This window comes from Amblyraja radiata, unplaced genomic scaffold, assembly GCF_010909765.2.
Source record: "Amblyraja radiata isolate CabotCenter1 unplaced genomic scaffold, sAmbRad1.1.pri scaffold_721_ctg1, whole genome shotgun sequence".
In the NCBI taxonomy this organism is placed as follows: domain Eukaryota; kingdom Metazoa; phylum Chordata; class Chondrichthyes; order Rajiformes; family Rajidae; genus Amblyraja; species Amblyraja radiata.
This window is the reverse complement of record NW_022630739.1, coordinates 1-15,220: the sequence shown is the minus strand read 5'-3', so window position 1 is coordinate 15,220 and position 15,220 is coordinate 1. Positions and strand designations below refer to the sequence as shown.

General features: G+C 45.9%; 1 protein-coding gene across 2 annotated transcripts; it reads left to right on the top strand.

Moving 5' to 3' along the window:
- Positions 1-1,170: 1,170 nt before the first annotated feature.
- On the top strand, positions 1,171-14,356 carry LOC116970314. 2 transcript variants are annotated; one of them, XM_033016983.1, is made up of 5 exons: positions 1,172-1,440; positions 7,390-7,482; positions 10,915-11,081; positions 13,993-14,164; positions 14,265-14,356. In XM_033016983.1, exons 1-5 carry the CDS (start codon positions 1,281-1,283, stop codon positions 14,339-14,341), a joined length of 669 nt encoding a protein of 222 aa, XP_032872874.1. In that variant the 5' UTR covers positions 1,172-1,280; the 3' UTR covers positions 14,342-14,356. The 2 variants fall into 2 exon arrangements, with proteins under 2 accessions (XP_032872875.1, XP_032872874.1); XM_033016984.1 differs by lacking the exon at positions 7,390-7,482 and having other exon boundaries at positions 1,171-1,440.
- Positions 14,357-15,220: the final 864 nt, after the last annotated feature.

Below are 15,220 nucleotides of genomic sequence, written 5' to 3'. Positions count from 1 at the left end.
CCTGGGTTCGATCCTGACTCCGGGCACTGTCTGTACAGAGGTTGTAAGTTCTCCCTGCGTGGGTTTTCTCCGGGATCTTCGGTTTCCTCCCAGACTCCAAAGACGTACATGTATGTAGGTTAATTAACTTGGTAAATGTAAAATTCGTCCCTAGCAGTTCCAGGATAGTGTTAATGTGCGGGGATCGCTGGTCGGCGCGGACCCGGTGGGCAGGAAGGGCCTGTTTCCGCGCTGTATCTCTAACTAAACTTAAACAATTTGTAACAAGGCCTCCCTGCACTTGCATTCTGTGCTGCAGCTGATGTCAAGAATGCTAAATGACATCTTTGTGTGTGCTGCTGACTTTAGGGATCTCAGTGTTTCTCTAGACCGTTGCAATTCATGGTGAATATCCTGGCTTTATTTATCCCTCCTAGTTGTGGTCTGCTGTATGATTTTACCCGTCTGTGCACAACAAAGTGTTTCACCTTGGTACTTGTGACAATAAAGTATTATGAAATAGTTAGATTGAAGAGTGATCTTAGAGATGTATAAAATTATGGGACGAGGGGTAAATAAATAGGGTGTTAGCACTGGTATTTATTTCCTCGGAGAATAAGAATCTTAAGGGCTTAAGGTGAGCAGGGGGCCATTTAATAGGATCCCGAGGGTTAACATCTTCACACAGTGGTGGGTATATGGAACTTCGGCCCAACTTGCCCACACCGCTGAAACACCTCCTAGCTGCACTAGTCTCACCTGCCCGCGCTTGCCACATATCCCTCTAAACCTGTTCATTCCATCAACCTGTCTAACTGTCTTAAGCGTTAGGATAGTTCCTGCCCAACCATCTCCTCTGGAAGCTTGTACCATACACCCACCACCCTTTGTGTGAAAAAGTTACCCGTCGGTATCCTGTTAAATTTTTTCCTCAAAAGACATTTGGACAGAGTGGTTTAGAGAGATGAAATGTCAACCCATGGATTGATGGGACTAGATTTGATGGGTAATTTTAGTTAGGTTGGGTCAATTGGCATAGCTTGCTCTATTTCTAAGATGGCCATTAAGTTCCACTTCCCCCAGAATGTCAGCTCAGATTGCTTACCGGCTATTCCCAACCTGTGGTTTTCTCAATTTGAAATTGCTCTGCAACTGCAATTTATGTTGTTTTTTCAGGTGGGAAATTATCTCAAGTGGGCAATGTTTTCAAAAGACTTTGGTCAGGCACCTCATCAAAGAACGATGGTCAGAACACAGGAACAACGACAGAAAAGCAAAGTGGGATTGAAAACAGAACTTCAATGGAATGTGAACCTGCTGAAGAGGAACAGGAACAATGTCAGTCCCGTGAAAGAGGAATAGGAGACGTGGTTCACGCCCCTGGAACTGACCCAAGTGATGAAATCCATCATGACCGAGATTCATTAAACAAGGATTCATCGAGTCCCATCCAAGGAGCAGGTGCGTGAAATGGGAGGGGAGTGGATGCTGCAGAATGGTGAAGACTGTAGGGACAGAGAAGGAAAAAACCAAACAGGTTAGGGCGAGGGGAAATGGGAGAGTTTTTCTGACAAGGTTCTTGACCAATAGTATACTGCAAGGATCAGTTCTGGAAGCTCTGCAATTTCTAAACAATGCCATGATTTGGACAAAAACGTTGGTGGTCAAATTAGTAAGTTAAAAAACAATAGAACTATTTGCAGAATTGTGGATCATTGCACAATTGTGGGTGTGGTGAGGGGACAGGCTGAACTTTTTTTAGGCAGACTTTGGTAGGTTCATGGAACTTCCTGGCTGAGGAGTTGGTGGAAACACTATTTAAATTAACACATGACTGACACAGTCAGGGAACAGAGCGATCCCGTCAGCGAGCAGGTTGAAGGGATTAGTTCAAATTGGCATGATAATGTTGGTGTATATATGGGGATGAAGGGCCAGTTCCCGTGCTGCACTATTCTATGCTCTATGTGTCATCTCCAGGTTTGGCTTCATTAATCCAAATCATAGTCATTGACTCATACAGCAAGGAAACAGCATCCTCGGCCCAAGATGCCCCATCTACACTGGTAGATAGCATATGCCCCATTATGCCTGTCTGATTTCCTCCTTTAGTATGCTCCTCAATTCCCGAATCTCCTCTGGGAATAGGCTTGATCCCACGTTCCTATATCGATCCCAACCTGTCTCCATTTTCCTGACCAGAGCCTCAAATTCTCTCATCATTCAAGCTTACTTACTCCCACATGTCTTGCCGTTCTCTTTAATATCAGCATGCATGCCTTGAACTTGTCAACACATTTTACAAAGCATCCCAATTTCCGGATGTTCCTTTGACAGCAAATATTTGGAATTTAGAAGTATTTTTAGAAAGTTGAAATCTCCCACAATGACTATAGCTATCCACAATCTCTTGGCAATTGTGTTCCTCCAATTACCGCTGAATACCCCACCCCTCCCCCCATAATTGACGCACCAACAAGGTGATCAGCCCGTTTTATTTAATAGCTCCATCCATACAGACTTACTTGAACAAACCATCAGTCATGTCATCTCATCTACTGCTGTAACATTCTTCCAAATCAATAAAGCATCACCCCATCCTCTTTCACCCTCACCTCACTCTCTCCTGCAGCATCTATATCCTGGAACATTAAGATGCCAGTCCTGTCCCTCTCAGCCAGATTTCTGTAATGGCTACAACATCCTAGTCGCACATACCTATCCACACCCTCAGCTCATCCACCTTACCTCTCAGGCCTCTCACATTGAAATAAAATGCAATCAATCAAACAACCCATCCTAGCTCGTTGTCAAGCCTATATTGTCTACTGAAAGTTCCCTGACCATAATCCATACTAACCTCCAGCTTCTCATCTGCTTTTGTCATGCATTGGATCCCACTCTTCCACCAATCTAGTTTAGATACACGCACAAACCTGCCTGTCAGGATTTTGGGATTCCCATCCGGTTCAGTTGCAACTCACCCCTCTGTACAAGTCACGTCTGCCCATCAGTGATCGCAGTGGTACAAAAGTCCAGATCCGTTCCCCCTGCACCAGCTCCTTAGTCACTCATTCACCTGGCATTTTGTCCTGTTCCTACACTCACTAGCAAGTAGCACAGGAAGTGCTACGGAGATCAGTGCCCTGCTTATTTTCTACCTTTTGCCTAACGTGCAATATCATTTGTGTCAACATGCACAACGACCTCTGGCTCCTCATTCTCTCCCTTGCGAATGTCAAGTCTTGGCCACCTCTCCTGGAGCAGGATGTCAAATAGCCGCTCCGAGACAGCAGCACACCATCCAGAATTCCCGACTGCTCCCACAGAATCCCGTTTCCACAACCTCCTTCACTCCCCCCCCCCCCCATCCCCTAACTGATGTGTATCCTACCACTATGGCTCTCCCAGGCACGATGCTTCATCCTGCCTAATACTACAGCTCTTCCCTGACGGGTCATCCCCTAACAGTCTACGTAGCATCTCAGTCGCACACACCTATCCACACCCTCCTTGCTCGCTGTCATGCCTCTACTGTGCACTGAACCTTCTCTAATCACAATCCATACTGGCCTCCATCTTCTCATCTGCCTCAGTCATGTATTGGATCCTACCCATCAACCATTATAGTTTCAATCCACCCACATAGCAGTAGCAAACCTGCCGGCCAGGATGTGTAAGAAGGAGCTGCAGATGCTGGTTTAAACCAAAGATTGACATAAAGCTGGAGTGTCTCAGCGAGACTGTCAGCATCTATGGAGAGAAGGAATGGGTGATGTTTTGGGTCGAAACACATCTTCAGACTGGTTAGGGATAAGGGAAATAGACGGTGATGTGGAGAGTGGACTGTAAGCTGCCAAGTGAAATATAAGATGCTGTTCCTCCAATTTGTGTTTAGCTTCACTTTCACAATGGAGGAGACCGAGGACAGAAAGGTCGGTGTAGGAATGGGAGGGGAATTCAAGTGTCCAGCAACCGGGAGATCAGGTAGTTTCAAGCGGGCTGAGAGAAAGTGTTCGGCTAAACTATCGGCCAGTCTGCGTTTGGTGTCGCCGATGTGTAAAAGGCCTGTCCCACTTGGGCGTCATTTACGCGACATCAAGTGATGCGCGCATGGTGCGTGGTGACATCGGCAGTGACACGCGGTCGCTTGCGGCGCCCCAGGATTTTGGGATTGACAAAACCTTCGCGCGCCACCTGCGTGACGAGCAAATGACACCCAAGTGGGACAGGCCCTTTAGAGTCCACATCTTGAACAACGGATACAGTAGATGAGGTTGGAGGAGGTGCAAGTTAACCTGAAAGGACTGTCCGGGGTCCCTGGACAGAGTCGAGCGGGTAGTTATAGGGACAGGTGTTGCATCTTCTGTGGTTGCAGGGGAAGGTACCTGGGGAGGGTTTGGTTTGGCTGGGGATGGATGAGTTAATCATGGAGTTGGAGGGAACGGTCTCTGCGGAAGGTGGCAAGGGGTGGAGATGGGAACATGTGGCTCGTGGTGGAAAGTTTGCAGCATTATGTGTTGTATGCGACGGTTGATGGGGTGGAAGGTAAGGACGAGGGGAACCTGTATTTGTTCTGACGAATGGAAGGGGCAAGGGCGGAGCTGGGGGTAACGAGGAGACACGAGTGAAGGCCTCTTCTATGATGGGAGAGGAGAACACCCGTTCCCTGAAGAATGATGACATCTCGCATGTTCTAGTATGGAATACCTCATCTTGGGCACAGACGGAGGATTTGGAAGTAGGGGATAGAGTCTTTGCAGGAAGCAGGGAGATAGTTTTGGGAGTCAGTGGGTTAGTAATAGACGTCAGTCAATAGTCTATTTCTTGTGATGGAGACAGTGGGAGCTGCCGCTCAGAATATTGGCATTCCCCTTAGGTTCAGGTAAAACTCATCCCTCTTGTACAGGTCACGTCTATCCCAGAAGAAGTCCCAGTGGTACAAAAGTATGCATCCCTACCCCTTGTACCAGCTCCTTTGCCACACATTTACCTGTCTTTCTTTCCCTGTTCCTACACTCACTAGCACGGAGCACAAGGAGTACTACGGAGATCACTGCCCTGTTATTTTACAATTTCCTAACATCCTATGTCATTTGTGCCAACATGCACAGCAACTTCTGGCTCATTCTCCCCCTTGAGAATATCAAGTAGCCGCTCCGAGTCATCCTGGACCCTGGAAGCAGAAAACAACGCACAATCCTGTAGTCTCGATTGCTGCCACACAATCTCCTGTCCACCCCTCTCCCCAACAGATGTGTATCCTTCCACTATGGCTTTGCCAGGCACGGAGCCTCATCCTGCCTGATACTACTGCTCTTCCCTGACGGGTCATCCCCTAACAGTCTCCAAAACTGCGACCTGTTTGGAAAGGAAATGGCCACAAAGAATGGTCACCTACAGCCTTTGCCGACTAGAGGTCGTGGTGGTCACACCCTTTCATCCTGGTCTTTGGTCGTGACCACCTTGTTGTTGGTTTTGTCCAAAGGGTCTCTCGGATGATCTCTAGGTCATCCATCTGTATCTCCAGTTCCCAAACACGGAGCTGCTCCTGGACACATTCCCAACAGGTTTAGTCACCAGGGAAACCAGCAGTTGCTCTAATGTTGCACCATTTCTCCTGCCTCATGACGGCACTGAAATAAGATCCAACAAGCTCAACAGGCTGCACGACTGTACCTTTATCTCCTGCCCCCTTTCCTCGGACTCCTTGCCGAAGACTCACACTTGCCCTGTACACAGCACTTTACCTCTACACAGTCTCTCTATTAATACAACTACCCCCGACAGGCCACTTCACTGCATCTTGCCGTTTTATTACTTGCTCAATCAGCCAATTCCGATGCTCCAAACAATCCGCGCGCCATATTTTCAAGTGCCCTGCTAAACTGTGAAGTCCTTTTATCTGCGTGGTTAATAATAATAAAGCTTTATTTCAGACATAGGTCCATATAACACATCATACAGTATAAGGAGATACAAAAATACATAACAATTGCATATTAGCCTATAAGATATACAAGCTATTGCACCAATGCCGTCTTAGCCTAGAAGTGAATCTATAGCAGCTTTTCAGAGGGCTGACTAGGGCTTCAATTATGTGGTTCTCTGACTTGTCCAGGCGACACATAAAACTAAACATCAGCTGTCTTAAGAGTGCCTCACAGGTTGGCATTCTAGTGGACACAAACAATTGACTGGCACTATGCCACCTAGGGACACGAAGCAGCAACCTCATTGCATCATTGTATGCTACCTTGAGCCTCTGCATACTCTTTTTCTTATAGTTAGACCACAATTGAGCAGTATATAACGGTGTGATGTAGGTTCTGAACAGGGAACACTTCACAGAGTCAGAACACATAGAAAACTTCCTTATAAGCATGTTAGCTTGAAGATACATTTTACAGCGCTGTCGGTAGAGGTCTTTGTCATCCGTCCAGTCATCGGATATGACATGACCTAGGTATTTAATTTCCTCACACACAGCAAGAGGACTGTCTGACAAATAAAAGGTCGGAAAAGTTGATTTCCTGTCCTCAGCGCTTCTAACTATCATTATGCGGCTTTTCTTAGCGTTTTACTTTATGTCATAATCAAGGCCATACTGAGAGCACACCAACATCTGCTGCAGCCCAGCACTATATGGACAGAGCAGGACCAGGTCGTCTGCATACATAAGATGATTAACAATAGTTTTGCCCACAAGACAGCCAGTTTTTAACCTATTAATGTAGGCTGTAAAATAGGGAGACCCATCACTGGCCTTTGCAGCATCTGTCTAGTTATTGACCCATTTATCCAAGTGAATGGGCTGCCAGACAAGTGGTCAGCGATATGCTGGATGGTGTAGGAGCTGCAACATCTCTTGTGTCCCTTGTGGCCCATGGGGAAAGGTTTGAATGTGAAGAAGTGAGTGGCTCAGTGCAAGGTTTCAATACTGTTCAAAAGGGAACTGCAGATGCTGGAATATCGAAGGTACACAAAATTGCTGGAGGAACTCAGCGGGTGCAGCAGCATCTATGGAGCGAAGGAAATAGGCGACGTTTCGGGCCGAAACCCTTCTTCAGACTTAGAAGGGTTTCTGAAGAAGGGTTTCGGCCCGAAACGTCGCCTATTTCCTTCGCTCCATAGATGCTGCTGCACCCGCTGAGTTCCTCCAGCAATTTTGTGTACCTAAGATTTCAATACTGTTATACCACCAGGCCACAGGATGTAAATGGCTGATTCGGTTTAGTTTCTGGTTCAATGTTGACATTCCACGACCCTCCCCCTCCTCCAAACCTACCCGTTCCTACCCTAACACCCGGAGATTTATCGTGGTGGGTAGTGGTTCACAGTTCACGGCAATCTTTTCATTCTTGTCTTAACCACTGTCTAATCCCACTATTATTATTCGGGTTACTGCAGAGCAGCAGAATATGGTAACACCTATCCACACCACGGCTGAAGTTGGAAACAGGACTGCGGCTCCAGTGACCTCAACAACAAGGATGGACACAGGTGTGTTGCAGAATTCTTCACGATATAAATGTTGTCTTGATATCTGGTTTGCATCTAGTACATGGTCCACAGGTCAGAAGGACAGGGGATTAAGGAAGGAACTGAGAAAGAGAGGATGTTAACATCTGCAGGCAGTAGTTGAAAGGACAGAGGGAGTGATCGTAGAGGCGATGAATCGTCATTGAAGATTCAGATGTGAATTAATGCAGTGACTGGGTAGAGGCTTTCTGAGAAAGTGAAGAGTATAAGATGGTGCATGAATCGTGGCGACTCTTGTGTTTGGACTCTGTGTAGTCTGTACTGTTGGAGTTATTATGGCCCATGTTGTCCCTCAGACTCATAGAGGCACACGGCATGGAACACGGCTCTTCAGCCCCACCTTGGACACGTCACACAACATGGCCGATCTACTGTAGTCCCACAAGCCTGCGTAAGGCCCATGTCCCTCTAAACCTAACCTATCCATGTACCAATTTTAACATAAAATCCCCGGCTCCACCTGAAACCTATATCATTGTTTCTTGATTCCCCTCCTCTGGGTAAAAGGCTGTGTGTATTAATCTATTATATATTATAGATAGTGTAGCTACTCCTCTCCTGATCCTCGTGTATAGGAGGATGGTCACTGAACTTGTGTACACAAGACAAAGTATCATTGAAGCCATGTAGCATGAGGCCACAGAGAGTGGAGCGATGGTGATGGGTGGGACACACTTGGTTGAAGGAGAGCAATTGCAATGCGTGTCCATTATCCATGAGTAAACTGGGTGGTTCATGCATGTGGAAGATAATCCTAGGGAGATTAGCTGGCATCACCTACAGTGTTGCCTCAGGTGATAAGTGCACCTGCACCTCTTCATCAGTGCGTTTGTCTACTGTGTTTTTGCTGTGATATGTTCCCTGTCTGAACACCGGCTACGGAGATGATCACAGTCGACCCTTCCCGGGTCACACACTGTCCCATCCCCCTGGGGCCCTTTCTCCCCGTGTCAAACACTGTCCCATCCCCCTGGGGCCCTTTCTCCCCGTGTCACACACTGTCCCATCCCCCTGGGCCCATGCCCCCTGGGGCACACACTGTCCCATCCCCCTGGGGCCCATGCCCCCTGTGGCACACACTGTCCCATCCCCCTGAGGCACACACTGTCCCATCCCCCTGGGGCCTGTGCTCCCTGGGCCCCACACTGTCCCATCCCCCTGGGGCCCATGCTCCCTGTGTCACACACTGTCCCATCCCCCTGGGCCCATGACCCCTGGGCCACACCATCACATTCTCCCCCGGTCACACACTATCCAACCCTCCCCTGCTCACACGCTGCCTCAGCCTCCCCGATCCATCAGACTAATTGTAGAATGCATCCGTAAGCTGGCAGAGAGGAGCGGCATCACAAAGCTTGGCAAGTGAGATGGATATTATTGCGGAGGGTTTTTTTTGATAGGTAGGTGGTTAAAAAAAGGCTAGAGATATCAAATCCAGCAGTTCGACAGAAGGATTGAGTGTTGAAGATTATGAAAATAAAGAAAGGAATATAGGAGGCAGTGTGGAAGTTAAATCAAGATTTCAACTTAGAAAATGGATTGTGGAACTAAGACAAGCTTTAACCTCCTCCTATTAACTTGTAAAGCAAGCAAAATACACTAACCTTAATAAACTAACAAACTGTTGATGCTCCCTTTCCAATAACATAAGCAAGATAACAGTTTCATGAATGTCTCCTCGATAATATAAACATTAGACAGATTCAGACTCTTGGCATTAACCTTTGTTCTATAAGATTATAATGTATATCATAAGTAGAAAAAAAACAAAATGCTTGTTTTGCAGAAATATAGCCTTCTCATATAACCATACTAGACTAAGTGGGACCCGTTGGGTCCCATGTTCACACGGGAGGGCTGGTTCCCCGACGCAATATTCCACCTCTCCACCAATTCCACCTCTCCACCAATTGCTTCTACCCAAACAACCATTTGCAGTGCATTTTTACTTCAACCCAAACAACCATTTGCAGTGCATTTTTACTTCAAACCAACCATATTTTCATTTTCAAACCACATTAAGGGCACTCACAGTTGAGTAGACATGTGTTCAGTAGTATTGAGAGCTCAGAGAGATGTGACCCTCTGGCTTCCTCCATCTTGCAGAGAATGAGTGAGGCACACCACTTCCTGGTTTTATAGTCCCTCCCCCTTCCTCCAGCAGGGGCAGCAGAGAGAATGGCAAATTATTTAAAAACATTAATATCTCTCTGATTTTTTATCGATGGGAACAATCCTCTGGTCCCGGAAGGCGGAGGGGGGCTCTGAGCGAGGTGGCCAAAAATGACAGCCGTAGGTGGTGGCGTTCTCTTGGAAATCGCAGCACAGCGAGCCAAAAGCGGTCAAGATCAGACTTAGAAATACAGATATGGCTAACCCTTCCTCTGTCAGAAGAACCTGTCAATCTTAAGAAGGAAGAGGCTGTACTATGATCTGTAGATAAGGTATTGCCGAATCGTTGGTTATTGGAGTATATATATGTAATTAGATCACTGCCCCTTTGTGTGGGGATGAGAACTCTGTATAGTCTGTAATCTGCATACTGTAAAGAGTTTTACCACTACCGCCTGGTGACATAAAGATTGTACTGTATGATCACTGATTTTATTTGCGTTCTTGTCTGTTTAAGAACATTGAACCATAACAGCAGGAAATGGGGAGGGGAGAAATCGGTGCAAAACAGCGGAGAGAGTGGGGGAAATAAAGCGGGTATGCGGTTTGGATTGTTACTTAAAATTGGAGAATTCACTGTTCATACCATTGGATTGTAGGCTAGCCAAGTGGAATTTGAGATGCTGTTCCTCCAGTGAGCATGTGTCCAAGGACAGAGAGGTTGCTATGGGAATGGGAAGAGAGTTACAATGGTGGGCAATTGGCGAGACAAAGCATCGATTCGGTGACTGTTTTGCCGAACACTTACGCTTTTTCCGGTTGTTAACCATTTTTACTCCTCGTGCAGATTTCTCCCCTCTCCCTTTCCACATACATTAATTCATCTCGCTTCACAATTTGAAACTCTTATTTCCTTTTATTTCACACCTGTCTTTCCATCTCTGGTCTTTCTCCAATTATCAGCCTATCAAAATCTCCCCTCACCTGTATCCACCTTACTTACCAGTCTTTGACCTGTCCCTCCTCTTGTCCACACGTCTCCCCACTCACCGCCACCACAATCAGCCTGAAGAAAGGTCCAGACTTGAAACGTCACCTATCCATATTCTCCAGAGATGATGGTTGACCCACTGAGTTCCCACAGCACATTGTCTTATTCCCATATTCTGTGTTGATCATTCTAATTAGGGGGCAGGAACAGTGAGGATGATGGTTGCTGTTGTAGCTGGAGCCAAGGGGACTGATTCAGATGGTGTTTAGTTTCTCTCTTTGTACACACAGATCTAACGCCTACATTCTCTGAGCTCCTGACACAGTGGAGCGAGTACCAATTGTTCCAGCTGACAAAATTCTATCGGGAGAGACTGAAACAGGCGATTGAAGAAAGGGTTGAAAGCCTCGGCTTCATGATGAGACAGCAGGGATGTTTCAGTGAACAAGAACACGGGGTAAGTGGAAGGAACACGGTGACTTATGTTTCCTGTCACAGAACCGACGGCATTGGGGGGAAGAGCTGATAGTCAAATCTAAAATGGAGTAGTTCTTCTACAAAAGCATGGTCTAGTAGTCATCGATTCGGTGACTGTTTTGCCGAACACTTACGCTTTTTCCGGTTGTGAACCATTTTTACTCCTCGGGCAGATGTCTCCCCTCTCCCTTTCCACATACATGGCTCATACAAAAGAATGGCTCGGTGCCAAGTCTGAATGACTTTGTAAATTATATGGGGAACAATATGGAGGACAGGTTGTCTTTTCAATAAAGACATTAAGATGGGATCCTGCAGTAATAACATGTGCTTCTTTCAAGGCCATAAAGAAGCCAAGATTGGAAAAATAGCTGACGCTCCATAGATAAGTAATAACTTGTTATTGGATGAGCTTGATTTGGACCCAGCTTTTCCCATATTCTGAAAGTCTACAGAATCTTTCAGTCATGCCATATTCAGACTTGGTAGGAGGGATTTACTGAAAGGAACAATGTATAATTGTGCTAACTTTCCTTTGTTCTGTGAGTGGAGCCCGAGAAGCAATGAGCAACGTTTGTGCTCATTGTAGATCTTTCCACTCCCGTCTGATGAATCAATTAAAGATTGCCATGGTTTACCTTAAACAATGTTGTTGCTATCTGCTGTTGAAGAAACAAACTTTGACACAGTCCGCTCACCTCGCACTGAATAGTGCAATGGAGGCACTGATCTCTGATAGATCTGGTATCAGGAATAAAACCTGTGACCTGGGGATTTCTGAGAATGGTCCATTCTGATCCAGCTGTTCTTCCTACACATGCATCTGAACACAACGGTCAGGGAGCAGTAAACTTGTAAACCCAGAATCAAAAACCATAATACTTCTAAAGTGTCATCAGTTTCATTGGTCACATTTAGCTCAGTTCATTAAACCACAAAGGGCATTATGCACAAGCACAAGGAACAGCAGATACTGGTTTACAAAAACACACACAATGTGCTGCATAAAATAACTCAGTATTTATAGATGCTGTCTGACCTGCTGGATTAATCTAAGATATTAAACTGTTCGTTTATCATTCAATTGACAAATAAAATAAACAAAAGTACATTTGCTAATATTTACGCTATTAAAAAATTATTCAGCACGTCAGTTATTGAAACATAGAAACGTGGAATATAGGTGCAGGAGGAGGCCATTCGGCCCTTCGAGCCAGCACCGCCATTCATTGTGATCATGGCTGATCATCCCCTATCAATATCCCGTGCCTGCCTTCTCTTCATATGCCTTGACTGCACTGGCCCCTAGAGCTCTATCTAACTCTCTCTTAAATCCATCCAGTGACTTGGCCTCCACTGCCCTCTGTGGCTGGGAATTCCACAAATTCACAACTCCTCATTGGAGTTTCTCCTCATCTCAGTCCCAAATTGCCACAGATTCACAATTCTCTGGGTGAAAAAGATTTTTCTCACCTCAGTCTTAAATGACCTCCCCTTAATTCTAAGTCTGTGGCCCCTGGTTCTGGACTCGCCCAACATTGGGAACGTTTTTCCTGCATCGAGCTTGTCCAGTCCTTTTATAATTTTATATGTTCTATAAGAACCCCCTCATCCTTCTAAACTCCAGTGAATACAAGCATAGTCTTTTCAATCTTTCCTCATATGACAGTCCCGCCATCCCAGGGATCAATCTTGTGAACCTACGCTGCAGTGCTTCAATCACAAGGATGTCCATCAAATTAAGAGACCAAAACTGTACACAATACTCCAGATGTGGTCTCACCAGAGCCCTATACAACTGCAGAAGTATCTCTTTACACCTATACTGAAATCCTCTTGTTATGAAGGCCAACATTCTTTCTTCATTAGCTTTCTTCACTGCCTGCTGTATCTGCACGCCAACTTTCAGTGACCGGTGTACAAGGACACCCAGGTCTCGCTGTACCTCCTCCTTACCAAACCTAACCCCATTGAGATAATAACCTTGTTTTTTGGCCACCAAAGTGGATAACCTCACATTTATCTATATTATACTGGATCTGCCATGCATCTGCCCACTCACTCAACCTGTCCAGGTCACCCTGCAACCCCCTTCACAGTTCACACTGTCACCCAGCTTTGTGTCATCCGCAAACTTACTGGTGTTGCTCCTAATTCCCTCTTCCAAATCATTAATATATATGGTAAACAGTTGCGGCCCCAACACCGAGCCTTGCGGCACTTCACTCGCCACTGGCAGCCATTCTGAAAATGACCCGTTCATTCCTACTCTTTGCTTCCGGCCTGCCAACCAATGTTCTACCCATGTCAACACCCTACCCCCAATACCATGTGCTCTAATTTACGCATCTGTGGGAAGAGAAGCAGAGTTAATGTGCAGTGAAAGGAGGGAATGAGCTGCAGGAAATGTACAAGAGAGTGATGTCTTTGATCGGGTAAAACTGGGGTAGATATAAAAATATAAACGTTATCTGGTCAATGAGTGAATGCCGGCTCACACAAGGTAAGAATGTAGATGAAAGAACATAATAGCTTCAAAATGCAGAGAGGGAAGAAATGCAGGTTGGACTGGACACGTCCATGTGAGGCCAAAAGGAATTGGATTAATTTCACATCAATTTCAACACAGCCATCATTGGACTGAATGGAATGTTCCCGTGCTGTACTCTGCTGTGTTCTCGGACACTGCCAGGTGTGAAGCGATATTCCCACTGTCAGGACTCTGGGAGTACACAGTTTGTCAGCAGCAGTGTCATGGGTGTATGAAGAGGCAGATCAATGCCTGTCACTATGCTCAAAACTACCAGAATATCCCATCACTGAACAGCTAATCCCTCCCCATTAGCATTGTCTCATTCACTTCTCAATATGTTCATTGTTGTTCTTCACAGAGCGTCGCTGAACTGGTGGGAAAGGGAAACCGCAGAGACAGTTCCATACTCTTCCACAGTCTGGTGATGGAGAAGGGTAACCGTGCCCGGCGGGTGATGTGGGAATCCTTTATGAAAATGCAGAATAAATTACCAAAGCTGAACAAAATACTGAAAGAAATCCAGGAGCTCGGTACGGTAAATCAACACACTGAACTGAATATCACATTGAAACACTGGAGTTAACAATGTTATTCAAGTCTGGTTTAATGAATGCTCGTTGATTTAAACAGGTCCTGATCTACAAGAATACATGAACATCATCGGAGGTTTAACTGAATTACCCTCTCATATGGAAGGTGGGTGTTGAAATGTACAGTTCACACCAATGACTTGTTAGAATTAATGTAATACTGAAACTGTTCAGAGCTTTGTAGAATGGGAAATCAGAAGATCAAAGGCTAAGCAATTGTTAGACTGACACGGGGATTCACTATGGATTGCTTCTTTGTTTGTAGATTCAGGTTTAGCTTAGTTTAGTGTATTGTCACATGTACTGAGGTACGGTGAACAGCTTTTGTTGTGTGTTATCCAGTCAGCAGAAAGACAATACATCATTATAATCCAGCCATTTACAGTCTAGATAAACTATGAGGGAATAACCTTTAGTGCAAGGTAAAACTAGGCAAGTCCGATCTAGGATAGTCTGAGTGTAACCAAAGAGGTAGATAGTAGTTCCCAGATCACTCGATCTCTGACATACACTGGAACTATTACACTGCATTAGTTCAACTCCTCCAGGCGTTCATTGTACAAGGTTTTGCAATGTATCAGGTTGTGGAAGAGATCTGTGAAATCCAGTGGTCACCTGGGAGAGAATGTGTGTGTAGTGATTCCCCACACACTCCTGGATGTCCCTGATACACTGTGTAACCCCACACACTCCTGGATGTCCCTGACACACTGTGTAACCCCACACACTCCTGGATAGAGTCCTGACACACTGTGTAACCCCACACACTCCTGGATGTCCCCGACACACTGTGTAACCCCACACACTCCTGGATAGAGTCCTGACACACTGTGTAACCCCACACACTCCTGGATAGAGTCCCTGACACACTGTGTAACCCCACACACTCCTGGATAGAGTCCCTGACACACTGTGTAACCCCACACACTCCTGGATGTCCCTGACACACTGTGTAACCCCACACACTCCTGGATAGAGTCCTGACACACTGTGTAT